This window comes from Malaclemys terrapin, chromosome 2 (genome assembly GCF_027887155.1).
Source record: "Malaclemys terrapin pileata isolate rMalTer1 chromosome 2, rMalTer1.hap1, whole genome shotgun sequence".
Lineage (NCBI taxonomy): Eukaryota > Metazoa > Chordata > Testudines > Emydidae > Malaclemys > Malaclemys terrapin.
The window spans coordinates 25,447,550-25,475,225 of NC_071506.1; the positions used below are offsets into that span (position 1 = coordinate 25,447,550).

Here is a 27,676-nt window from a genome sequence, read left to right on the forward strand (position 1 = left end):
TCAGTTAGTGCCAACTGATGCTTCAGTATGACAGTATGCATGAGGTACTCCTGAAGGGTACTGTCAGATGGGAAAAAAAAATATTCCTGGCGACCTGTGGTTATTAAAAATCCCATGGCACTTTTGCAAGAATTATCCTAGTGTCCTGTACAAATTCAGACTCGTTAACTAACTACCCAAAATTCCCCTTTTTTATTTTGATTGGATATTGTAGTCTTCTCTTACGTTAAATGGCTATGTGATACTGCTGGTTTGATCCTGCCTCTGTGCAGAGAGATGACCTCTGGAGGTCCTTTACAGCCAGACATTTCTATGATTGCCTTGTATTCTTACAAGAAACGCATGTCATGCCAGAGATGGCTGCACTTCAGTGGTGGCCAAAGCAATTCCTATATTTCTATACAATTGTGCAGTTGGTTTATATTCTTAGGGACCCATTTGGAAGAATGGTACTGTGTAAATGCAATATTGTCATCATTAATCCAAAATAGTTTTAAAGGGATAGTGCACACACTGTATAGGCTTTAATTACCTTATCTATTCCTTAAGCTCAAAAATTCTATTGTTAATGAGGCTGAATTGTTTTCTCTCAGCTGACGTGTATATAGAGTATCTTCAATTTAAATATCTGAACTACAATTACAGTGCATATTTCCCCCCAGAATTTCATTACAAATGGCATAAGTCCCATTTGTCTACTCCCTAGTTATGTGAACACAAAATAGCCGTGTTATATAAAAACAACTAAATTATATATTTGCTTAAGATACTAGCATGGTTCTGTGGAAGCCATTTCAGTCTTGTCAGTTCTTAATAGGGATATGATTTAAATGACTTGTTTTTTTTGTTTTTACCAGGGACACTGCAGAGCTGTTCCAATCTCTTAGTTAAAAACAAAATTTGCTCCTCTCCCCCCCATCACCTTAGAATATCTAGATAACACTTGTTTTTTTACTTGCCATGAAAAAAATTAAGTTAATACAAAAATATAATATACATCAATAGTCCAGACTGCCAATGGGGTTTTTCTTGCTTAGATTATAAACTCTTATTTAGACCTGGTCTATATTAGGAAATTAGGTCAGTTGCTGCAGGGTATAAAAAGTCCACACCTCTGCACGACACAGTTAAACCCCAGTGTAGACAGTGCTAGGCTGACAGAAGAATTCTCCCGTTGACCTAGGCCTGCTCTACACTACGACTTTAATTCGGATTTAGAAGCGTTAAATCAAATTAACCCTGCACCCGTCCACACAACAAAGCCATTTAATTCGAAATAAAGGGCTCTTTAAATCGATTTCTGTACTCCACCCCGACGAGCGGAGTAGCGCCAAAATCGATTTTATCATTTCGAATTAGGGTTAGTGTGGCCGCAATTCAATGGTATTGGCTCCCGGAGCTATCCCACAGTGCACCATTGTGACTGCTCTGGACAGCCATCTGAACTCGGATGCACTGGCCAGGTAGACAGGAAAAGCCCCGCAAACATTTGAATTTCATTTCCTCTTTGCCCAGCATGGAGAGCACAGGTGACCACAGATAGCTCATCAGCACAGGTAACCAAGCAGGCCGATAATCGAAAAAGAGCACCAGCATGGACCGTACGGGAGGTACTGGATCCGATCGCTATATGGGGAGAGGATTCAGTGCTAGCAGAACTTCGTTCAAAAAGACGAAATGCAAAAACTTTTGAAAAAATCTCCAAGGGCATGATGGAGAGAGGCCACAATAGGGACTCAGATCAGTGCCGCGTGAAAGTCAAGGAGCTCAGACAAGCCTATCAAAAAACAAAGGAGGCAAACGGTCACTCCGGGTCAGAGCCGCGGACATGCCGCTTCTACGACGAGCTCCATGCAGTTCTTCGGGGGGCCGCCACCACTATCCCACCTCTGACCGTGGATTCCGAGGCGGGGATAATCTCATCAGCTACACCTGAGGATTCTGCGGACGGGGAAGAGGAGGAGGAGGAGGACGAGCTTGCAGAGAGCACCCAGCACTCTGTTCTCCCCAACAGCCAGGATCTTTTTCTCAGCCTGACTGAAGTACTCTCCCAACCCAGTATCCAAGACCACGACCCCATGGAAGAGACCTCAGGTGAGTTTACCTTTTAAAATATAAAACTTGTTTTAAAAGCAAGGGTTTTTAATGATTACTTTGCCCTGAGGACTTGGGATGCATTCGCAGCCAGTACAGCTACTGGAAAAGTCTGTTAACGTGTCTGGGGATGGAGCAGAAATCCTCCAGGGACATCTCCATGAAGCTCTCCTGGAGGTACTCCAAAAGCCTTGCCACAAGGTTTCTGGGCAGTGCAGCCTTATTCCGTCCTCTATGGTAGGACACTTGACTGCGCCATGCTTGCAGCAAGTAATCTGGTATCATTGCATGACAAAGCCTGCAGCGTATGGTCCCGGTGTTTGCTGGCATTCAAGCAACATCCGTTCTTTATCTTGCTGTGTAATCCTCAGGAGAGTGATATCGCTCATGGTAACCTGGTAGAAATACGGGAATTTAATTAAGGGGACAGAGGTGGCAGTTCCTACTGGGCTGTTTGCCTGTGGCTGAAAAGAAATCCTTCCCTGCAGTTAGCCAAGCGCGGGGGGGGAGGGGCAGGATTGGCCCAGAGCTTTTCGCGTTTGGCTAGCAGGGATCTTCCTTGATACCAGCCACGCGGTGGGGGGAGGGGTAAAGTGATCATCCAGAGAATTGGAATGGGGGGGGGGGGTTAGTTTGTTTTCTGCTGCTGAATGTTAACAGGAAAACCGCAGCACCGGCTTTGCTTGGTATGTGGGAAAGGAGGGCGCAGAAGCCGAAAGACAGTGGCTTACCATGGCCGCATGCAAGCCGAATTCTGTTGCCCGGACCGCGTCTGTGATCTCTATCAGCAAAGCCACAGGCACTCAATATTAAGAGGCAAAATGCGACCTTGCAAAGAAATCACATGTGCTATGTAATCTGAATTGTGTTGGTCACCCTGAAAGAGTATAAGCATTGTTCTGCAAAATGTATCTTTTTAAAAAATTCTCTCCTTTTTTCCCTCCCTCCAGCAGCTGCAAATTCTTCAAGCCTCCCTCCTCTGTCCCGAAGGCTGTCACTGATAAGGCGTCCGAAAAAGAAGACGCGAGACGAGATGTTTGCAGAAATCATGGAATCCATCCGCAGTGACAGAGCTCATCTGTATGAGTGGAAGGACACGGTTTCAAAGTATAGGAAAGAAGCCAGTGAACGTGAGGACAGGAGGGACCAACGTGAGGACAGGAGGGACCAACGTGAGGAGAGGAGAGACGCTCGAGATGAGAGGTGGCGGCAGGAAGATCAGAGGAGGCAGGATGCAACGCTGGGGCTGCTGCGTGAGCAAACAGACATGCTCCGGCGTCTGGTGGAGCTTCAGGAACGGCAACAGGATAACAGGGTGCCGCTACAGCCCCTGTATAACCCCCCTCACCATGTTCCACAGCCTCCTCACCCAGACATGTAAGAATGCGGGGGGGGGGGAGGGGAGGCTCCGTACACCTTCCCATTCCACCCCAGTGGACAGCCCAAGCAAAAGGCTGTCATTTTTTTAACCTTTTTTTAGTGGCCTTTTCCTTCCCCCCGATCCGCCTCCCAAACCCCACCCGGGTTCCCTCCCTCTTTTTATAATCTATTAATAAAGAATAAATGATTTTTAAATGATAGTGACTTTATTTGGTTTGAAAGCAAGCTGGGGGAAGGGGGAGGGTGGGTTCCTTACAGAGAATGAGTCAATAAAGGGGGCGGGTTTTCATGAAGGAGAAACAAACAGATATTTCACACTGTAGCCTGGCCAGTCATGAAACTGGTTTTCAAAGCTTCTCTGATGCACAGCGCTTCCTGGTGTGCTCTTCTAATCGCCCTGGTGTCTGACTGTGCGTAATCAGCAGCCAGGCGATTTGCCTCAGCCTCCCACCCTGTCTGGCCCTTACTTTCACAGAGATTGTGGAGCACACAGCAAGCAGAAATAACAATGGAGAGATTGGTTTGGCTGAGGTCTGAGCGAGTCAGTAACGATCGCCAGCGACCTTTTAAACGGCCAAATGCACATTCTCCCACCATTCTGCACTTGCTCAGCCTGTAGTTGAACAGCTCCTGACTCCTGTCCAGGCTGCCTGTGTATGGCTTCATGAGCCATGGCATTAAGGGGTAGGCTGGGTCCCCAAGAATAACTATTGGCATTTCAACATCCCCAACAGTTATTTTCTGGTCCAGAAAGTAAGTCCCTTGGTGCAGCCCTTTAAACAGAGTAGTGTTCCTGAAGACGCGAGCGTCATGAACCCTTCCCGGCCAGCCCACGTTGATGTTGGTGAAACGTCCCTTGTGATCCACAAGTGCTTGCAGCATCATTGAAAAGTACCCCTTGCGGTTTATGTACTGGGTACCCTGGTGCTCTGGTGCCAAGATAGGGATATGGGTTCCATCTATCGCCCCACCACAGTTAGGGAATCCCATTGCAGCAAAGCCATCCACTATGACCTGCACATTTCCCAGAGTCACTACCTTTCGTAGCAGCACCTGAGTGATTGCTTTGGCTACTTGCATCGACGCTAGCCCTGGAACATGGACGCACACCGCCGAATTAATATGCTTAGTGTGGCCGCATACATTCGACTTTATACAATCTGTTTTCCAAATTTGAATTATATAAATTCGGATTAATCCCGTAGTGTAGACATACCCCTAGCTACTGCCTCTTGGGGAGGTGAAGTATCTATGCCAATAGAAGAAGCCCTCCCATCAGTGTAGGTAGCCTCTTCACTTAAGAACTACAACAGCACAGCTGCAGCATTTTAAGCGTAGACAGGCCCTTAGATTGTAAACTCTTTGAGCAGAGACTGTGTTCTGTGTTTGTACAGGGCCTAGCACAAGGGGTCCTGGTCCACAACTAGGGCTCCAAGGTGATATGATGATACAAATAATAATAATAGGGACAACTCCTGTTAATAAGGGTTTGCATGATTGGGTTGTAAAGTAGAAAAGCCAGAAAATTCAGAATTTATTCCAATTCTGTGGCTGTTATCAGTGCGCCTGCCATCCTTATTGTTATTTAAATAGAGCTGTTTGTGCCTGTTGTGTACCGCTCAGTTTACGTGCATTACTGACTCTGTCTTTTCTCACTCCTCTAAACTAACTTTAAAACCCAGCTTTCCCAGGAGGGACATCGGTCTCATTGACATAACAATGTTCCATGTGCTGTAGAAGTATGGACTGACCTTATTTTCAAAGATACTGAGCGCGTCCCATTCTGTTTAGCAGGAGCAGTGGGTGCTCAACACATTTTGAAAATCAGGCCATGAATGTTCATCCGGGTACACACATTTCACACACACACAGCTCAGCAGGCCTCTTGGGAAGGAAACTTTTTTGATCTGATTCTGAGGTTAGGCTATAAAATACACCCTGACTCTTGACTCCATGACAGAGGTTAGTCCTGCTCTCTTATATGAAGCAAACAAGTGTTCGAGCATGGCGACAAAGCTGAATCATTGCTAGACTTGCATTAGGAAAGTCATAGTGTGCACATACTCCTAAGTCAGATATCAGTGAAATAGTCTCAAACTATCACAATTAATTGTATAAATCAATATAGCCACAAATGCGGGATTCCATAAGATCATGGTATGTTAAGACTACCTCGCTCAACAGCAGAGCAATCTGCAGCCATGGGAACGCCGCTTTTAAATAATGACACCAGCATTGCTATCTTTTTACTAGAGGGATGGAAAGGTCTGTGGCTTAATCACTTCCTGGTAGAATTCCTTAGAAGTTTTGAATCCAAAATAATGCTGGTACTGTCAAGAATGTACCAAGAAGCTTTTACTAATGATCTCGTCTCAGACAGAGTCCACACAGTATGGCAGAAATCTGAAGCAAACAAGTTTCAACGACATCCAACTGATTTCATCCTAAAGAATTATTTTTAAATTTATACTCAAAGCGCTAGCTAGAAAACCAAAGCTGAAATCGGATTTTGTTCGTGGCTGCTGTCCAACAGTGAATTTTAAAATGCTGTTCCATCTCACTGGAAGGGCTAGATGTGAGTGGGAACTATGAATGATGAGCTTGCTCAATGAAGAGGCCTTCAACTGCACCAAATGGGGTAACTTTTAGAGACACTGATCCAGTTGAGATTTGGGGTTAACATCCAATACTGGGTACCACTCTGGTTAAGGGGACAAGGACAAAAGTTAAAGTAACTTCCTAGTGTCTGGAACTGTTCCACTCTTCAGAGGAACTCCTCAGAGCTGCCAATTATTGGCCTTTCTATTTGGTATTTCAATACAATCTTGGGCCCAGTTAATCAGAAATGATCCATTAAGTGAAGGGCATTGGAAGTTGAATGAGAGCCATCTTCTGGAATAGCTTACACCATATTACATCGAGAGCATTTTTTCTGTGATCACTAAAATGAGCTAAGAAGGCTAAGGAAGGACAATGCAATTCCTACTTTGATATTTAGTGCCAAGTACTTTGTTTTGGAAATTCACTCAAGGAAATCACCCTCTCGCCCACAAGCCCCATGTGCTGGATGGTCTTAGAGATAACCTTCTCCAACAGTGGGATGAGCTGAGTCTTATGTCCCTTAAAGTCTTATATTACAATTAAGCTCTTTGGTTTTCTGATAGGACCAGTACTGCTTACATTTACTGTTCTCATTTATCTAGATAATTTTCAATTTAGACATTTTATCAGCCTAATGACTGATCTCAACTCCCTCAAAGAGCCTGAGTTCAGTCCATTAAAGTATCAGTCAATGGATATAGGGAGTCTATTAATGAAAGTCTCTAACCTATACCCCTTTCTATTGGACTATAACAGGGTGGGTTGCCCCTAAGCCTAGAGCCAGCAAACCCTGATTACTAAAGAATCATGAGTGATCATATGATTTCCCATATGAAGATCTGCAGGAAGCTACAATGGGAGGGAGTGGGTGGTGCTCAGAAATCAGAGTCTATTTGGGGTGAGCAGGTGCTAACAGAGAGCCCTGGAAGTTAGGACTGAATGTTCAGCCAGCAAGGACCTGGGGGTGGCCTGCCAAAGCAAGAAAGGCCCCAGGCACAAAGGCCTGGGAGGATGAAGAAAACCCTTTGTTTTGTGTGCACATTTGGATTGGCTTTGTTTTGGAACTTTGAGTTTTATTTGGAGTTTATTTAATATTAATAAACCCAGTCCCCAAGGAGGGGTATTTTTGAGCACAAAAAGCCTGGGTGAAGTTTTATTTGAATAGTCCAAGATGGGAAACCAAGGCAGCTGCCTGATGCGTGACACCAGGCCATACCCCAGGAGGAGTATGGGTGGTGACTAGCTCATGGACAAAATGCATTGGTGGGGAGGTAATGTTAAAAGTCAGGTGGGGAATGAGACCTAAATTCAGAATCCGGGTGACCCTACGTCCTGTTTTGGCCGGAACAGTCCCTTTTTTAAGCCCTGTCTCAGCCGTCCCAACTTTTTTTTAGCAAAACTGGGCATTTGTCCAGTTTGCTCTTGCCAACGGATGATCAAGAGCAAACTGAACAAATGCCCAGTTTTTTGCCTCAAAAGTGGGGTGTGACTCCTAGGGGGGTGCAGAGGAACATGCGGGGGGGGGTGGGGGGGAGGCGAGCGGCAACACCAGCCCTGTGTGGGAGGGAGGGCTCAGGAGAGCAGCTCGGGCTGAGCCAGCCCTGCACACAAGCAGGTGGCAGCAGGCCCTGGGGCCGGCTGTGCGTGCAGGTGGTGGGGGAGGGGAGGCTCAGGCCATCCCTGTGGGTGATGAGGAGAGGGGAGCCTCGGTCGGGCCCACGCACGGGTGGGCAGTGTGGGGTGGAGGAGGGGGTGGGAGACCATTTGGGAAAATATGGTCACCCTGAGTGTAGTGTGAATATTCATTGAATGAATATTAATTAACAAAAGACCTGTCTGGTTCTGTTTTATTCTAAAGGTGTATATATAATAGTGGCTAGTCTACCTAAAATGAATGTTAATTATGTTAAATAGACAAAATGTTAGATGGAAAGAGAGACATAGGGAATGTGGAGATGCCAGACATTTCAGATCTTTTCTGGGTGTGATTTAGAAGTGTCTGGAGAGGTTACTACAATTTGCGACAGCCACAGATTTATCTTTTGAATAATCGGTCCTCATTTGTATGGGATAAATGTTAGAAAAGATTCTTAAGCCTCACCAGATAAAATTTTCAAAAGCACCTAAGTCCCATTGACTTTCAGTGGGACTTAGATTCCTCACTCACTTAAGATGTTTGAAAATCTTGTCTTTTCTCTTTATATTTTTCTTGGAGCAATGATTTAATGGGTCTAATGCTTCCCTGGCTCTGGAATAAAAACAAACAGCATTGTAATTTCTCCCCAGATTTTTGAAAACAGCTGAAGTGTGTATATGGATCCATTCAGATGAACTGGCCTGGCTTGCCTTGAGGTAGAACACTGAAATTTACCTCCAACCTTTTTGTGTATCATTGAGTAAACTGTGAACAGTCTCTAAAAGCAAACAAAATATGTTGTTTTTGATTACTTACTTGCCTTTTATCTGCCTATGTCAATTGATTGGCTGTGGTGTTGATTTGATTGTATACTGCAAGTATAAATTGAAAACAAAATATCAAATCCATAGCCAGTCAAAACATTAGGCAGCATGGACACAATAAGTGATCCAAATGCACAGTGCTACCAATAGTGCTGAGTGAATAATTTATTTGACAGGTTTCACTACTTATTTTGTGTGTAGGAATTGGCTGATTATTTCAGCTTTTGAATTCATTTAGTGAATAATTTCCATATAAAAATACCTACGCCTGTATCTTGTTCAGGGCTCATCATTGCAGGTAGTACATGTTCAAAATTTGAGCTAGGTTAGCTACTTCTGTCTGGCCACTTAGGTGACGTAGTATCATTGCTGTTCCCTGATTGGGAGGCAGTGTTGCGTAGGGGATAGCATACTGGAGTGGGACTTGGGAGACGTGGGTTCTATGCCTGGCTCAGCCACTGGCCTGTTGGAGGGACAAGTCACTTCACCTCTCTGTATCTCAGTTTCTCCATCTATACAATGAGGATAATGATACTGACCTCCTTTGTGAAGTGCTTTGAAATCTACTGATTACAAGCACTATTTACAAGTCATGTATTATTATATTAAAGTTGCTTACTAGAATTGTCATAGGAAGTGAGCCTATAGGGGGCAGGACCGCACTCAGAATGAGTTTGTTTTAAAAGCTGAACAAACATCGATGGAAAACTGTTCACAGTATTCACATTCTCGAACTTCCAGTACCATGCAGATATGTTCAGAGGGTAAAAATCCTACTGATTAATAAGATTCTTCTTCCTGGGACATCATTTTCCCCTAAGGGCCTATTTGTTTGGTCAGAATTCTGGATGAGTGTTTAGATGACCATCTGTTTAGCTCTTACAGGCCTATTTCTAGCCTGAATGTTACATTCTTTTTCTGTTACCAGGTACCATTTGGTCCTATCTCGCCCTTCAACGGTGCTCCAGTTCTATGGAGGTTAGCAGGTCTGAGTAGCATTTGGTTTGGACAACTGCAGCTAATCACAGCAATCCCTCCTGCTGGGTATAGACTAGCCATTACGGTCTCAAACAGTTATTATTACAGATATAAGCTACTGTATTTACAGGAACATGTGCAACAGGACATTCATTAAAGCAGGAGACAAACCAAAATGCAAGGGCTTAACACCTTTGGCAGCTTTACAGACTAACATAATAAGAAATGTGCAGATTAAAGTAATAAGAGCCAGAAGTCAAGCAGAGTTCCCAGCTGGTCAGAGCTCATACCTGGGTGCTTCAGTGGCGGAACCAGCAATTATTCCTAAAGAATAAGAACTATTAAAAATAAGAGAATCTCTAGAGCCTTCCAAGCGCCATCAGAATTCCCCCAGATATTCCTTTTGCATTTTAACACCTGCTATGTTTTCACGAATGACTTCCTTGATCGGCCATTTGTAACGAAGATGCTCTGAGCCATAAGGGTCTAAGGACATTCTGAAATCGTGCTTGTTGTAAAAATGTCAATCAGCCTTTCCCACGTTTAACTAGCAGTTCTTCCAGCTGAATTCACCACCGCTGCCCGTGCAACCTTAATCCACCCCCTTCTGCATATGCATTCTGATACAGTCATCAAGTACATGATCACAAACTATTTTTCCCCCACAGCACTCTTTCCTCATTCAGTGATGGAGCACGGTTGTGTAGCAAAGGAAGCTGTTGTCAATAGGACCTCTGCCTCATTTCTTGCAGAAGTCGGAAGGTGTGTAGTAAATGAGACAGGGAACTGCAGGAAGAGAAAGGACAGTCTCATGGTTAAGGCTGAAGAATGGTGCCTTGGAGAATTGGATTCTATCCATAGGGGCTGGAACTGGGGGTGCTGCCACACCCCATGTCTGGAAGGCATCTCCATCATATATAGGATTTACAGGTGGGCTCAATGGCTCTCAGCACCCCCACTATACAAATTGTTTCAGCACCTCTGATTTTGTGTGTGCCTCATTTTCTCGGTGCCTGACTTGAGACCCTGGAGTCTGATTTGCAGAAGTGCTGAGCCCTCACAGCTGCAGCTGATGTCAGTGCTCCCCTGCTCTGGCTCCCGCAACTCTGAGAGGTGGGAAAGTCTTTGTCTGGGCCAGCAGGGGAAATAAAACCCATAGATCATTTAAGGATTGCACACATCCCGTATGGATTTGTGATGAAACGATCCTTTATAGCCCCCACATGCCACCATGCCCTCTTAATTAGCCAAACTGGAAGCACCTGTTCTGTCACAGGGACGCTAGACCTGTGTCATTTACAGGGGCCAGCCATCCTGTAACCGTCTCAGAATTATAAAACAATAAAAATCTAATTCTGTCAACCCTATCTATACTGCAATCATGGGGTATGATTGCAGCTGGAGCCGACATGCTCCACCTAGCTTTAATCTAGCTAGCTCAGGTCCTGGAGCAGGGAAGCTGCGGCAGTGTGTGCTTTAGCACAGGCTAGCCCTGCGAGTAGAGTAATAACTCAGGATTCCAGGTGGGCTTGTACAGCCCATGCTGAAGCATGCACTGCAACAGCTTCACTGCTCTGGGACTCAAGTTAGCTAGATCAAAGCTATCTCAAGTATATCTACTCAAGCTGCAATCACAACCCATGACTGCAATACAGATATACCCTGAGCGCAGAGGGCAACAACCTTTCACTTTCCACTGAGCACCCCACAAGGTCTTGTGAGATCAAGGCAGACTTTTAGGCACAAACACTGAGTAAACACAAGATAAGGTGTAAGCTCTGCAATCTTACAGGCACTTTCAGTTTCAGACAACATCCTCTGAACCAATCAGGCTCATTATCCTCAAATCCGATTAAACCTTTCCGTTCCCCATTGTCTGGTACACTGTATGGTGAGATTGGTGGACAGCAGCCAGTTCAGCATTCAGATTCCTGGACAAGTTTGTATTACTCCAGATGAATTCTTTAAAGGAAATTATAAATGCTAAAGAAGTGGTCACATGCACAGTTTTATGTTAACTTGTTTTATATGTCTGTCAGTTCAGAGAAATCTCCCAGTACGTATTATTTTCTGTTGATCACAATATTGTGTCATTCTTGGTGCTTTTGTAACTTTAGCTGAGGGTATTAAGCATCCTCTCTAGGAATGGGCAAACCCTTCTAGATAAGTATCTCCTCCTAAATCTTTGCCCATTTTTAAACCAAACCTTTAAGATTTGGCTGTTTCCAAGTTACAGTCAGGATAAGGAAGACAGTGCCAGAAGTCTTATGAGAGAGGTTGTTCTTGTCAGATTTCCAGCTTAATTTTTGTGTGGAGAAATGTTTGGATTGAATCTGAACTTGGACACATTAGAGACTTGTCCATGGCAAATCCTGGCTTTTGGGGAAAGGGAATGGAGACAAAATTGCTGAATAAAACATCTGTACAAAGGATCCAGGTGTCTCTTCATCTGATTTTCTTTGTAAAATTGCTGAAAGTTTCTCTGGGATGCTGGGATTTTGAGTCCTGTGGCACCTTTAAGACTAACAGAAGTATTGGGAGCATAAGCTTTCGTGGGTAAGAACCTCACTTCTTCAGATGCAAGTAATGGAAATCTCCAGAGGCAGGTATAAATCAGTATGGAGATAACGAGGTTAGTTCAATCAGGGAGGGTGAGGTGCTCTGCTAGCAGTTGAGGTGTGAACACCTTTTTTGGGGATTTTGAGTCACTCATCAGCAGGCTCTGGCTGTTTTAATTACTTGAGGACATTGAATAGCTGACTAGAATCCATTTTGGGCTACTACATTTTCAATCCCTTCTGCGTGAGCCAACTGTGTTCCATACAGCAGCTGTACTAACCTCTGACTAGTAGTTGGCTTTACAAAAGGCTACCAACTGAGAGCATCTGCCATGAAATTCATTGCCCCAGAAATGCTTAATCTCAAAATTACATGGTACGAGTTATAGAGTCCAGCACGACAAACAAGAAGCTAGTTGTGAGTTAGTCAGAAAGTAGGTGAAAAAGATGATGAGTCCTAACTGTTGGATATTTATCATCTGTCTGAAAGTAATGGCCAATATTTTCAAACCTGGATGCCTCAGATTGGGCTCATAGATCAATAATTGGGTTTTAATTTAAAGTGATTTGATTTTTCACAGGTGATGAGCAACTTTTGCTTCCCACACTCATTTAGCAGCCTGAAATGGATTTAGGAACTTTAAGCATCCAGGTTTCAAAATTTTACCTAGTATATATTTGCTATGGTTGGATTAATCACAAATTTCCTATGTGAGTGGAAGAAGTTTGTCTGTGTACTGGATAATTAGACTGTGCATGGACTTAGAGGTTTGCTTACTCTGTCGTAGAATACAAGGACCTATGGATGAGATGACCATTCCCAAATCTTCAGGGGAAGCATCAGTGGATAAAATTTAATTGTCTCTGAAATCAGAATATGCTCATACCATGCAATCCCTTTTTAGCCTCTTTCAGTGTCTGCAAAGCATTGTCACGTTGTGGTTGCACTATGATTGTGATGTACACATACAAGACTTTGACTGCACATTTGACCAACTATGAGACAAAATCGGACAAAAGTTAAGATCTTATTCTGTTGATTTTATGGATAATGCGTGCAGCATTCTCTACCATGGGATCTTAGGCAAGAAAGTTTGTTTACTTGCAAATTTCTGATTAACGTATCATCAGACATTAAAATTATTTCTTGATGTCTTAAAGTGGACTCTCCTAGAAGAGCAAATGCTCCAAAGCTGACATACACACACCAAACAAAACAAAAAACCCTGGACATTTATAGGATTGTCAGTTTTCACAAGATATGATGATTTTTCTTAAAGCCCCAGCTCTGGAGTTCTGTGATAGTGAGAATGTCAACTTTCATATTTTAAACAGTAAGTTTTAGTTTCTTGGTTGTAGAGAAAAACTTGAAAACATGACCTGCATGTATCCTAAAGACTCTAAAACCAGACAGCAAAAAGAACTCAAAATTGTTTTTTAATCTCATGATTTCTAACTTAGTATCATGATTTTGAGGGACTTGACTTATGAATTTTGAATGTTCAGGTTTGACAATATTGCATGTGAGACCACTATATTTCCAGGTGATAGATTAACCTTTTCTGTTGTCCTGGACCAAGACTAAAATATTGCGTCCCAGCTGGCAAACAAATGTATTTAAAAATTATCTGCCCTTTTTATCCTCAGTCATTTGCCTCGATACTGAATTTGGCAAATGGTATAAAAAAAACCAAATCCTCAGGAATGTATGAGACCGCGTGTCCCAGTGATCAGGGGAATATCCAGTGAACCAGAGCAAGACACATGACCAGTAGGAATCAAAATTAAAATGGCAATGTTACCAAAAATTGCCTGTGTATCCATTTTCTCTCTCCGCTACTGGATGTTGCTTGTTTACTGCGTCGCATGGTTGCTATTGCTCTACTCAGCCCACTGATTAATGTGTCACTGCTTAACATCATTTTAATAAAGGCTGCTAGACTGTTACACTGGCAGTGAGGCAGATGGTTGTCTTTGTGCAGCCCCAGGGCTTTACTTTCTATGTGTTTTTTAGCTTCCTGGAAAGGCATAGTGTTCAGTACATTGCTATTCGGAAGAAGGGAGGGATTGCTGGGATATGGACAGAGTGCACCGCAGCATTTCGCTCTCAGTTCAGTCTGTGCTGGCTACAGTCCAGTAGTGAGCAGTTGGGTACAACCTTTGATCTCTGCCAGTGTTGATTCTGCCAATCAGTAGACTGTTTGGTAAGAAGGATATGTGGCAACATCCGTGTTTACCTAGAGGAGACAAGATGCAGAGATTCTGTTCATTAATAACTGTTGCCTGGGGTAGTTTCTTTGCACCAGGCTCAGAATGGTAATACCCTGATTTTATGAAAACAGAATCTGGCATGGCTTTCTCCTTAATCTGACTTAGGACAAATCATTGCAGCTTGGAACCATTTCCATTCCTGACACAACTCTTTTTATCCTATTGCAATGGCTTGCAGCAATTTATGATACTACTTCTCTTAGAATCAATCATAGGACCATAGGGTTAGAAGGGATATCTCATTGAGCTGGAAGGGACCCTGGAAGGTCATCAAGTCCAGCCCCCTGCCTTCACTAGCAGGACCAAGTACTGATTTTGCCCCAGATCCCTAAGTGGCCCCCTCAAGGATTGAACTCACAACCCTGGGTTTAGCAGGCCAGTGCTCAAACTACTGAGCTATCCCCTAGATAGACTGCAAGGGTCATCTAGTCTAACCCTATGCCAAGATGCAAGATTTGTTGTGTCTAAACCATCCAAGACAGATGGCTGTCCAGATTCTTTTTGAAAACATCTAGTGAAGTAGCCTCCACAACTTCCCTATGCAGTTTATTCCATTTTCCTACTGTTCTTACAGTTAGGAAGTTTTTCCTGAAGCTTAATCTAAATCTGCTATGCTGTAATTTGAACCCATTGCCTCTGGTCCTGCCTTCTCTGGCAAGAGAGAACAACTTTTTCTCCATCTCTTTAATGGCAGCCTTTCAAGTATTTGAAAACCGCTAGCATGTCCCACCCTTAATAGCCTCTTTTTCCAAACTAAACATATCCAGTTCCTTCCGCCTTTGCTCATATGGCTAGTATTCCATCCCTTTGATCATCTTTGGATCCTTTCCAATTTCCGTACATCCTTTCTATATATTGGTGACCAAAATTGGACACAGTAGAGCAGTATTATCTCTTCCCGTGACTTGCATGCTATGCTTCTGTTAATGCAACCTAAAATTGCATTTGCTTTTTTTTTTTCCCAACAGCATCGCATTGTTGACTCATGGTGAGATTGTGATCCACCACAACTCCCAGATCCTCTACATCAGTTTTTCTGCCAAGCCAGTTATCCCCCACTCTGTATTTGTACATTTGGTTTTTCTTTCTTAAGTGTAGAACTTTACTTTTGTCTTTGTTGAATTTCATTTTCTTGTCTATAGCCCAGTTCTCCAGTTTTAGCTCTGTCCTCCAAAGTGTTGGCAACCCTCTCTAGCTTTGTGTCACCTGCAAATATGGTCAGTATGCTCTCTATTTCTACATGCAGGTCATTAATAAAGATGTTAAATAACACTAGACTCAGAACAGATCCCTGTGGAACCCCACTTAAGACCTCTTTCCAATGGAGCATCATTCCATTAATAGTTGCTCTTTGTTTGCAGTTGTTTAACCAATTATGTATCCACTTAATGGTAGCTCTGCTAAGCCTGTATTTCTCCAGTTTACTTATCAGAGGGTCATGTGGGACTGCATCAAAAGCCTTGCTAAACTCCAGATATATTATATCCACCACAATCCCCCTGTCTTCTATCTTGTCAAAGAAGGAATTCAGGCTAGTCTGGCATGACTTGTTCTTAGTAAATCCATGCTGGCTGGTAGTGGTAGAACATCCTTCGTCCTCCAGGTATTTGCAAATTCCTGGCTCCTTAAATGTCACCTCTCTGTGATAGAGACCCACATCTCTCTCCCTCCTGCTTGGGATTTTTCCAGGTGGTACAGTTCCCTGCCTATAGTGTGATATTCCCATCAAGGCAGTCTACCTAAACAGGCCAGCATCTGTGCTTTGCTTTCTCTTTGAAGGCTATGAAGAACATAATGCCCCAGAGTTATAAGTTACCACACAGCTCTTTATAAGCAAGCACATTTATTCTTAAGTTGAAAGCATTACAGAGAAGACATTAAAGAACAATAGAAGAACCTACATGCTACATGCTAAAATCTTTGCCATAGGCCACTCCAGCTCCAACTTCTGACTCTGGTGGTACATGCCAGTCCTTGAAAACCCACAATTGGTTTTTACCCATGCAATGACAAGGTGAACTAGGCCCAGAGGCCCCTTGCTGGAGGAGGCCTCAGGGTCCTGCTACACTTGTCCCAGGAAAGAAGCAGTGGAGCGGTCCTCCAAGCAGGCTAGAGTGGCTGCAGGGGACGCAGCCAATCAGAGAGGCTGCAGAGAGCAGCAAATCAGGGCCCAGGAGGGCCCTATAAAAAGGAGCAGCAGAGACAGGCAATTCCTTGCTCGAGCTAGGGAAATGCAGATGGTGCTCCTAGCTGGCCAAGGGGAACTGCAGGACGATGGACAGCTCAGTGCTAGTAGGGACCAGGGGAGCGAGGAAGAGGTGCGTGCTGGCTGGCTGCTGGGCCTGAGCTTAGAAGAGACCTGAGCTAAGGGTAAGGCATCAGTGAAGGCTGGAGCTTCAGGAATGTGGTTCAGGGAAATGAAGGCAGTTTTGCTAAAGGGACACAGCAGCGTATGGCTGCTATTCTTAGGGTCTGTGGGCTGGGACGTGGAGTAGTGGGGGTAGGCCTACAATTGGACAGAAGTAAACCCCCAGAAGGGGACTGAACTGTCAGGAGGCCCAGCTGGAGAGCTGAGGCCAGACCAGACTAAGAGGACAAAACCATTGCCTCCAGGAAGGAAGCCTCGGGGATATGGTCCAGTACCAGGGCCAGGAATCTTTTAAAGACTGCAGACACACCCAGCCAGAAGGGGGCACTCGTGAGAGGTGGGTGCCATGCCATTACACATGGTCATAACTGTCTCAGATTCAGAACCACCATGTGTAGTTCAGTCTTTCCTTTTCTACATCTCAGGCCTTTGATCCTGACCTCATTCATGTTACAGGGAACTCTTGTTTATGCCCTTTTGAGTAGTTTGATCATTTATACATTTTGTGGTTAATACAGTGTAAAAATATCTCTTTAAAACAGCTTTCAAAATAGGATAAGTAAAATAGTTTAATACTGCACACTGAAATAACATTCTTTGTTAGACATCTTTTATCTTAACTGCAAAGCATCATCTGATTCATAGATTCCAAGGCCAGAAGGGACCATTGTGATCATCTAGCCTGATCTCTTATATAACATAGGCCATAGAACGTCCCCAAAATAAATCCTAGAGCAGATCTTTTAGGAAAAAACATCCAGTCTTGATTTTAAAATGGTCAGTGATGGAGAATCCACCACTATCTTGGTAAGTTGTTCCAATGGTTAATGCTAAAGTTACAGTTAACTCTCACCCTTAAATGTATGCCTTATTTCCAATCTGAATTTGTCTAGCTTCAATTTCCAGCCATTGGAGTGTGTTATACCTTCCTCTGTTAGACTGAAAAGCCCATTATTAAATAGTGGACCCATTGTCTAGCAGCGGTCGCACCAGTGCCAAATACAGAGGTAAAATAACCCCTCTACTTCTACTCAAGACTCCACTATTTATGCATCCAAGAAGCACCTTAGTTCTCAGTGCAACATTGTGGCCAAAAGTGCTATGTTCGGTTGATTAGCCACCATGATCCCCAAATCTAGTTCATAGTCACTGCTTCCCAGGGCAGTGTCCCCCATCATGTAGGTATGGCTTATATTCTTTTATCCTAGATGTATACCTTTTCATTTAGTTGTATTAAAACACATATTGCTTGCTTGCACCCAGCTTACTAAGTGATCCAGATCGCTCTGCATCAGTGATCTGTCCTCTTCATTATTTACCACTCCCCCAATTTTTGTGTCATCTGCAAACTTTATCAGTAATTTTATGTTTTCTTCTAGGTCATCAATAAAACTTGTAAATAGCATAGGGCCAAAAACCAATCCATGCAGCACCCCCCTAGAAACGCACCATTTGATGATTCCCCATTTACAATAAATTTTGAGACCTATCAGTTAGCCAGCTTTGAATCCATTTATGTGTGCCATGTTAATTTTTTATATCTTTCTAGTTTTTTAATCAAAATGTCATGTAGTACTAAGTCAAATGCCTTATAGAAGTCTAAATATATTATATCAACATTAGTACCTTTAGCAACCAAACTTGTAATCTCATCAAAAAAGATAGCAAGTTTGACAGGATCTATTTTTCATAAGCCCATGTTGACTGGCATTAAATATATTATCCTCCTTTAATTCTTTTTTAATTGAGTCCCACATCAGCAGTCCCACTATCTTGCCTGGGATAGGTGTCAGACTGACTGGCCTATTATCATCTGTGTCATCCTGTTTACCCTCTTTAAATATTGGCACAAATTAGCTTTTTTCCAGTCTTCTGAAACTTCCCCAATGTTCCGAGACTTATTGAAAATCAGCATTAATGATCCAGCATTATCCTCACCCAGCTCTTTCAAACCTCTTGGATGGAATTTATCAGGACCTGCTCATTTTACAATGTCTAACTTTAGTAGCTGTTGTTTAGCATTGCTCCCAGGAAAGCCTTAACAGCTTTCTCGGCCCATTAGGTGTCAACAGATGCCCCACCTTCTTTCATAGTAACAGCCTTCTTAAATATGCACACAGCTTAAAACTGTAAACAATAATTACCTTAAACAGCTGTTGTGTCACTTTGTATGCAGATCCTTATTATTATACAAGTATTTGTATAAGGCATAGAAAAAATAGCATGCACAACATTTATTTTTGGCCTTTTTGCTGCTCAACCAAACATCTTAAGTGACAAAACAATACAGTGTCACTCAGGTTCACCTATCACAATCAGACTCTTAAAGCTCACCTCTGTCCAGTTTTGTGTGAATAGGATGGCTACATCTCCATCGTGCAGCAACTGATTGAGTGTTTCCTTGGTTTTTCTCATGCTGTTACCCATTTGTATGACATGAATCCTTCTCGCTCTTACAAGAACTTTTAGGCTCAAAGTTAAAGGACTAATATGTACATCAAGGGTGGAAATATATTATTGTAATTTCTCAGTTAAAACACTAGTTGGTCTGGGTTTCACCTCAGGGCATTGCAACATCTTTGTAGATGATTGAACACTTAATTATGCATCTGGTGGAAAGATAGGTAACCAGCCTGTTACTCATAAGTTTATCATTTCCTTCCAACCCCCGGGATATCTTAGAGGAGCAGAGATGGTCACAGGTATTCTTTGGTGTTGTAGTGGGTGTGGGCTGATCAGGAATGGGGGGTGACCAATTCGTATGCTGACTATGTGTCATGGATTGTTTGATTGTCCACGATAGGAATTGCATTATACCAGCTGTGGGCAATCTGTGGCCCATCAGGGTAATCCACTGGTGGGCTGGGAGACAGTTTGTTTACATCGACCGTCTGCAGGCATGGCCGCCCACAGCTCCCAGTGGCTGCGGTTTGCCATTCCCGGCTGCAGGTTGCCCACCACTGCATTATACAGTTCTACATGTGTAATGCTAATTACTAAAACACAGGCACTCACAATTATGTGAAAAACTTCACTATTGCTCCCTCCCCCGCCACCGAGCACTTTATTTTAGCAAGAATTTTAGCTAATAACCAATGTATTTTTAACATAACTAAAGGAAAATAATATAAAACTTAAAACAATTTTTGTGGTACACACTATTTTGGGGTCATAGCCATTATTATATTATTGTAACATAAATTTTTTTTGCAAATGTCAGTTATAAATATATGTCCATATATTTCTGCCTCAGTGAATAATTTAATTACAATGTTTTTTTTTTTTTCTGTGAATCAAAACTTTTTGTCCAAAGGAAGAAAAAACTATAAGGTTGAAACTTCAATATTAATGTAAAATAATATTAATAAGATCATAGCCTTTTCTTAAGTTGTATAAACTATTACATTCTAATATAGCTATGAGTGTATTATAGGCAAATATTGTATTTTACTTGTCTAGTTATTTTGCTAATTGTTAAACCTAGTAAAAAATAAATTTATTTTTAAAGAAGTTTCTATCTTTTGTCATAAGTTCATTAGCCTTGAGGTAAGGTCTTCCACAGCGGTGGGTAATTGTATACCTCTCTTTGTATGGGATGTCTTACTAACTGTTTAATTAATAAATCATCTTTGATTGGATTTATCCAAAGTCTGTCATTGTTAAATAAATCTCAGCTCAAGGGAGCATTATTCATTGAACCTATAATCACAATTAAAATTGCTATTGATTTTTGGTTATTGAATCCTGACAAATTATGGATAATTGATTATTGACTATGAACAAATGGCGCCTGAACAAGGAACCCAATAGGGGCTATTGATTGGTCTGGCAGGGTGGAATCATGATCTGCCTGCCAGAAGTAGGACTCAATAGTATCAAGGATTGGAGTCTTACTCGGTTGTTCATAGCACCGCAGCACACCCTGTTCACAGGCTTTCAGATCCATTTCTGTATGGATACATACATGCATACCAGAACGGAATTAATAATTGAAACACCGCTTTGGGGTTAATATCAGAACATCGGCAGGCTGGACATAGACTGTCAAACTACAGGAAAGGTCTTCCATAGCCATTGGTAACTGTGTTTGTCATGTTTGATTAATAAATCCAATCAATGCTGACTTATTTGAAGTCTGTTACTATTAACCAAATCTGAATTTGAGAGCATGCCATTCATTAAATATATAAACAAAATTAAAATTCCTACCAGTTACTGGCTGCTGATTAACTGGTTATTGATTATTGACAAGTTGATTACACTGGTCTACAATTTTTGAGAAGTCGTCTGCTTCAGAGATAAAATGTGCTATTTATTATGTATTTTGATGTGCTGAATTCAAATATGACAATTAAAACAACTGATTGGCTACTGTTTCTAAGATATTTAAGTTTTTACATTTTATGTCTATGTATATTGTGTAGATAGTAGAGTTTTAATAATAAATTGTAAACCTAGGTCTTTTCATGTGTTTATGGTTGCTTTACATGATAATATTTCACCTGTCCTGTTTATGTAACACTTTAAAAATCAGCAAAAGGGTTATATAAATAAAATTTATTATGAAACAAAAGGCAAAAAACTATTATGTACATAGTTTAGTCCTATTCAGTGTCTACTCGGCGCTTCTTGGCTTGTCTCTTGTATTCATTAAATGGAGCATCTCTTGTCACTGTCCAGCAATAGTCTGCAAGCATTGATGGGCTACATTTTCCCTGATAGCGTTTCTCCATTGTTGCAATGTCCTGGTGAAATCGCTCGCCGTGCTCGTCGCTCACTGCTCCGCAGTTTGGTGGAAAAAAATCTAGATGAGAGTGCAAAAAATGTATCTTTAGTGACATGTTGCAACCAAAGCTTTTGTATGCCTTGAGGAGGTTTTCCACCAACAACCTGTAGTTGTCTGCCTTGTTGTTTCGGAGAAAATTTATTGCCACTAACTGGAAGGCTTTCCAGGCCGTCTTTTCCTTGCCACGCAGTGCATGGTCAAATGCATCATCTCGAAGAAGTTGACGAATCTGAGGACCAACAAAGACACCTTCCTTTATCTTAGCTTCACTTAACCTTGGAAATTTTCCACGGAGGTACTTGAAAGCTGCTTGTGTTTTGTCAATGGCCTTGACAAAGTTCTTCATCAGACCCAGCTTGATGTGTAAGGGTGGTAACAAAATCTTCCTTGATTCAACAAGTGGTGGATGCTGAACACTTTTCCTCCCAGGCTCCAATGACTGTTGGAGTGGCCAGTCTTTCTTGATGTAGTGGGAATCTCTTGCACGACTATCCCATTCGCAGAGAAAACAGCAGTACTTTGTGTATCCAGTCTGCAGACCAAGCAAGAGAGCAACAACCTTCAAATCGCCACAAAGCTGCCACTGATGTTGGTCATAGTTTATGCACCTCAAAAGTTGTTTCATGTTGTCATAGGTTTCCTTCATATGGACTGCATGACCAGCTGGAATTGATGGCAAAACATTGCCATTATGCAGTAAAACAGCTTTAAGACACGTCTTCGATGACTCAATGAACAGTCTCCACTCATCTGGATCGTGAACGATGTTGAGGGCTGCCATCACACCATCGATGTTGTTGCAGGCTACAAGATCACCTTCCATGAAGAAGAATGGGACAAGATCCTTTTGACGGTCATGGAACATGGAAACCCTAACATCACCTGCCAGGAGATTCCACTGCTGTAGTCTGGAGCCCAACAGCTCTGCCTTACACTTGGGTAGTTCCAAATCCCTGACAAGGTCAATCAGTTCACCTTGTGTTATGAAGTGTGGTTCAGAGGAGGAGGATGGGAGAAAATGTGGGTCCTGTGACATTGATGGTTCAGGACCAGAAGTTTCATCCTCTTCCTCTTCCTCCTCTGACTCAAATGAGAATGATTCTGGTGCATCAGGAACCGGCAGCCCTTCTCCGTGGGGTACTGGGCGTATAGCTGATGGAATGTTTGGATAATGCACAGTCCACTTTTTCTTCTTTGACACAGTTTTCCCAACTGGAGGCACCATGCAGAAGTAACAATTGCTGGTATGATCTGTTGGCTCTCTCCAAATCATTGGCACTGCAAAAGGCATAGATTTCCTTTTCCTGTTCAACCACTGGCGAAGATTTGTTGCACAAGTGTTGCAGCATATGTGTGGGGCCCACCTCTTGTCCTGATCTCCAATTTTGCAGCCAAAATAAAGGTGATAGGCTTTCTTAACCATAGTGGTTATACTGCGCTTTTGTGATGCAAAAGTCACTTCACCACAAACATAGCAGAAGTTATCTGGACTGTTACACAAGTACGAGGCATCTCTGCTCCCTTTGGCTAAACAGAAATGTGTCCCTTTGCAAAATCAAACACTGACAAATAAGAGAGCACGACACTGTATGATTTCTAGAGCTGATATAGGGCAGTTTGTTCAGCAGAGTGATGTAAGCTTCATTATGATTGCATCATCCATGACTTCTAGGAATAACATGATGCAATTCATATCATGTATGATGCAATACCAGCTTCAGATTGCATCATTCATTGTTTTGCCTAAAAAGCAAGTACTGTCCAAACCCAGTCATAGATTTATTCATAGATCCAGTCAAAGATGTATTTTAGTCATTTCTGGTTTAAATTGAGATCCCTTCCCTTTATAACTCACTTATCCTCCGCCATTCCCAAGTCAAGGGTCGTATATACTGACCCAATAGCATATCTTGAAAACTAGAGTCAATCAACAATTTTAAGCATCATTTTCGTTCTCAGTGACCCAGAGTTAGTAAAGTTTGACTACATTTATTTCAGAAGCATTTCGGCTGCAGAGCAGTGTTATCAACGTCCCTGAAGCAAAGGAGAGGGAGATCACGGGGAGCACTCCTGCCCTCAGCAGTGGAGGGGGAGCTGCACCCCAACTTTCCTCTGCCCCTCCCACAACCCATTGAGCCCCATGGGCCACCTAAGGGGGGAAAGGTCTAATGAGCAGAAGGGAGTGAGAAGAGCATGAGGCAAAGCTACTTCATTATCTCCCAGCTGGTGTCTGACCGCTTTGGCTCCCCTTGGCCAGTGTCAATGGGACAGGAGAATCCAGGCCCTACCTTTGGATTTGAAGGAATTTTTCCAGTGATTTGAATATAATGGGATCAGTAAAGCAGGCAGCCCCCGACCAGTGATGTTACAAGCAGAAGGGCCTGCTTTGCAGGACTTGGATCGCCAAAATGTTTCATGCTGGTTTGTATCATGGTGCTAGATCCGGGCAGAACTGATTCAATCATGTACAAGAGCGCACTCCCTTTGTTGTCGGTCCTAACATGACCTTTTTCCAGGGAACCGATTGAGCAATAAGCATGTAGGTGATGGGGAAAGCTTATTAGAGTACCTGGCTGACAATTTGAACTACGAGGAGTAGTTTGTCTTTACAATAAGAGTACATTTGCATAGCACATTGCTGACTTGTTATTTCTCTTAAAATACGTTATTGCCTTTCGTGTGGTGAGCTTATATTTACTGTTTGTTTGTTTGTTTGTTTGTTTTTTACAGCCCCAACAGAGACTTCTCCATAAACACTACCAGCCTCTAAAGCTTCTGTCCTGCCAGGTGATATGAAAGTGAACTTTACTTCATGAAAAGCATAACAAATGGCACTGCCAGAAGGTGACCAGGGAGAATTGAAAGATTAACTGAAATACAACCATTCAGTCAAGATGATGCATTCTGGAAAGTCCTGGTTTGCTGTGGAATTAAAATGTGGTGCATAAAATACAGTGCTAATTTGTTCAAAGTGGTCATTGACAGACCATTAGCTGGAAAATTGTTTCCAGTTTTCATCACTGTGCATAACTTTGAGTTCCCTTTAGGGGACTATCTGTGCCCTTCACTAGAAGTCCTGTTTTAGCATGGCAACTACTGGATTATTTTATTATATATGCAGATGGCATGATGATGTTTTAGGAAAAACTTACAGCAGTTCTCCAACCTCAGTAAAAATGTTCACAATATAACACCCCCAATAGAAATGTAAACGTCTTGTATATGTTAGTTATACAGTCTAATGGTATTCTGTTTAACTATATGTGATCTCCACACAGAAGAGTTAGCACATTCTATACCTGTCAGGAATGGTCTTTTCTTTATTTCAATACTAAAATATGTTTCAGTATCTACACTGAGACTGTATCTAAAATAGAGCCCATACTTGCATATATTCACAGATTCATGGGAGATTGCATAGATAGATTTGCTCATGGCATGTATGCCACTAGACATATTTTATAGAGACTTACTGAACAGCTGTTATGAAGGTAGCCAGGAGTAGGGGAGGTTGAATGGGCTGTTGGACATGGTGTCTGCTGTCCCCTGCCCTCACCAATAAACCAAGCAGTCCGCATTTCTGTTGTGCCAATGTGAGGTTCCCATTAAATTGTAAAGGAAAAGATCCCTTCTCTGAGATGCATTATGCCCATGGCTTTGATCTACATTAAACACAGGAGAAACTGGAGAAATTCTGATTCTTCTGCTAATCACTATGTTTTGGGAGTGGGGTGGTGAATTACAACTTGCAGAGTCCAAACAAAACCTCTTGAAGATTGTAAAGAGTGAGAGGTGGACTAGATGCTTCCACTCTGTACAGCTCCTCATAGAGGACAGACACCTCCATTAACATTTCCTCCCCTTTCTACCCAAAACCCTTTTTTTAGTCTGAACTGGGGTTAAGGTAAATGGTTCTAATAACCCTTTGGGCATTCTGTAGCAGGCTCAAGACTGTTGCATTCAAACTGAGCATTATTTGTTGTTCAGTCTCTAAGTGGCTGACATCATGGGTTGTGTCACAGCTGGCTGTGGTACAATTTTCATCCATGGGAAATTACGGGAAGTACTTTTCATCCCACCCCTCACATTGGGGCCTATTTGAAACAGACTATTTACAATGAAGTAAATTAAATAGTCAGCAGCATCACAAGGGACCAGCCTGGTGGTTCTTGCAGTTCCTAAATCAAAGATGGCACTTTGGGTAGCCACAAAACATCTTTCTCTCCAGCCTAATGAGCCAACACTTAATCCATCTGCCAAACCTGTAGAGAACCTTCCATGTTGGAGACTTAGATACCAATAGTGGAGGGAAGATGAATCTTAATAGGATTATAGGAAGACAAAGGGATATTTTTGAGGGAGTTCATGTGGTACACTTTTAGAAGCTATTCTATACACTATTAATGATTGTAAGATCAACCAGTTAGAGCACCAGTGCACCCAAAATGTATATTTTTGGCGTGGATTTCTGTCAGAACTTTTTACCCATCCCTGGTATGTAAACAGTATATATACTTTTTGGACGAATATATATATAAAAAGAATCAGGCTCAGCATGTTGGCTACTGTATAATATCCATTTAGAACACAATTATAATTAGTTATGGCCAAGATTTTCAAAAGTGTCTAGTGATTGTTGGGTGCTTAGCTTGACACCTTAAAGGAGCCTGATTTTCAGAAAATGCTGAAAACCAGGTCTCCTTAAAGTTTCTCAAATTAGGCATCCAGAACTTTCAGGCATCCAGAATCACAAGTCACTCTTGAAAATCGTGGCCTTTCATTTAGATTGGTTAGAAAAACTCCAATAAAGGCACAAGAATAATATCCTCTAAGTGCGAAGTTGCTAGAGCAATACTTTTGCAATGTGCACTTTTTAGAGTTGCCCATAGAATTGCAAGTTGACTGTTTTTAGAAATTGGTCATGTGCATTGCAGAATTTCATTAACAGTTTTAGTACATTTTATAGGCCTTTCCTATTGTTCTGTTTTAGAATGAATTCTGGGAACTGAGATCAGTCATTTTCCTAGGTCACTTATATTACTATTGCTGTTTAAAAAAAAAAAAAAAAAAAAAGTTTATCAGTTTGTTTAAAACAAAACAAAAAGAGAAAGAGAGATATACTTATATGTTAAGGATCCTCTTTTACTATACTCAAGTTTACTACATAGTAATACATTCTAGAATAATTCAAATGATAAAGTTAAGATTGTCACAGATGGTTACTATATGGGTGTGAGAGAAAAAGATGAGTTAGGTAAAATGTTTTTATATCAATGTTAGTTTTAAATGTCTGCTAGTACATGGGCATGAACTTAGATGTCTGAACTAATCCTCTTAAAACAGTTTGTTTTAAATGATTCCCGGGGTTTAGTTAGGAGGATCTGGGAAATACAGTGTTAGAGGCACTGAGAAATGTGAAAATAAGGGCCAAGTCTTGGTCCAGCTGAATTCAGTGGATTTTCAGAGATTTCAGGGGGCCACTGTTTGACACTATGCTTGAAACTTACCTAGGCCTCAATCCTACAAAGACCTATGCATGTGAAAAGACTTCAAGCATAAGAATTCTCCCACTCACGTGTGCAAGTGTCTGCAGGACCAGGGCCATAAGGAGCTTACTGTATGTTTGATTTGTATTTAACTAGTCACCACATTTAATCACTGTTACTCTCCGAAAGTAGGCCATGCTTCCTCAGGGATATTTATGGAATTATTATACATCCACTGAACAATTGTCTGAATCCCAACACATTCCTCTGAAAAGTGTGTAATATAAATAAGGAAGGGGGTTACGTTATTGTGAATGGAGCTGAGGACTGTGTTGTGAGAGAGGCTACGGAACGCTTTCGTGTTTTTATGCTGACACCTTATTAATAGCAGACCCCTCCACTTTTCCCTGGGTCCCAAGAATAGATCCATGGAAAGAATGCTCTGTCTACAGTCATAATTAATTTATTGCAAGGGTGCCAAGACTAAGCTAACATGAAAGGGAAGGAATACATTCATTCCTGCAAAAGGAAGTGAATTTAAATATGCTCATAGCCATTAGTTCTATGTAAAAGCAGAGTAGGAGACTAATGCCATTGTGTTAGAATAGCAGATCTCACTCAGCCGTGTGTGTGTGTGTGTGTGTGTGTGTGTGTGTGTGTGTGTGTGTGTGTGTGAGAAAGAGAGAGATGATGG

At 42.1% G+C, this 27,676-nt stretch overlaps 1 protein-coding gene across 1 annotated transcript in view; it reads left to right on the plus strand.

Annotated features, from left to right (window-relative positions):
* SAMD12 (sterile alpha motif domain containing 12) overlaps positions 1-26,550 on the plus strand; it is a 219,729-nt gene extending 193,179 nt beyond the window's left edge. Inside the window, exon 5 of the mRNA XM_054017288.1 lies at positions 24,227-26,550. Within this exon, the coding sequence (XP_053873263.1) occupies positions 24,227-24,249 (23 nt within the window). The 3' untranslated portion in view covers positions 24,250-26,550. The remainder of the gene's footprint in view (positions 1-24,226) is intronic.
* Positions 26,551-27,676: the final 1,126 nt, after the last annotated feature.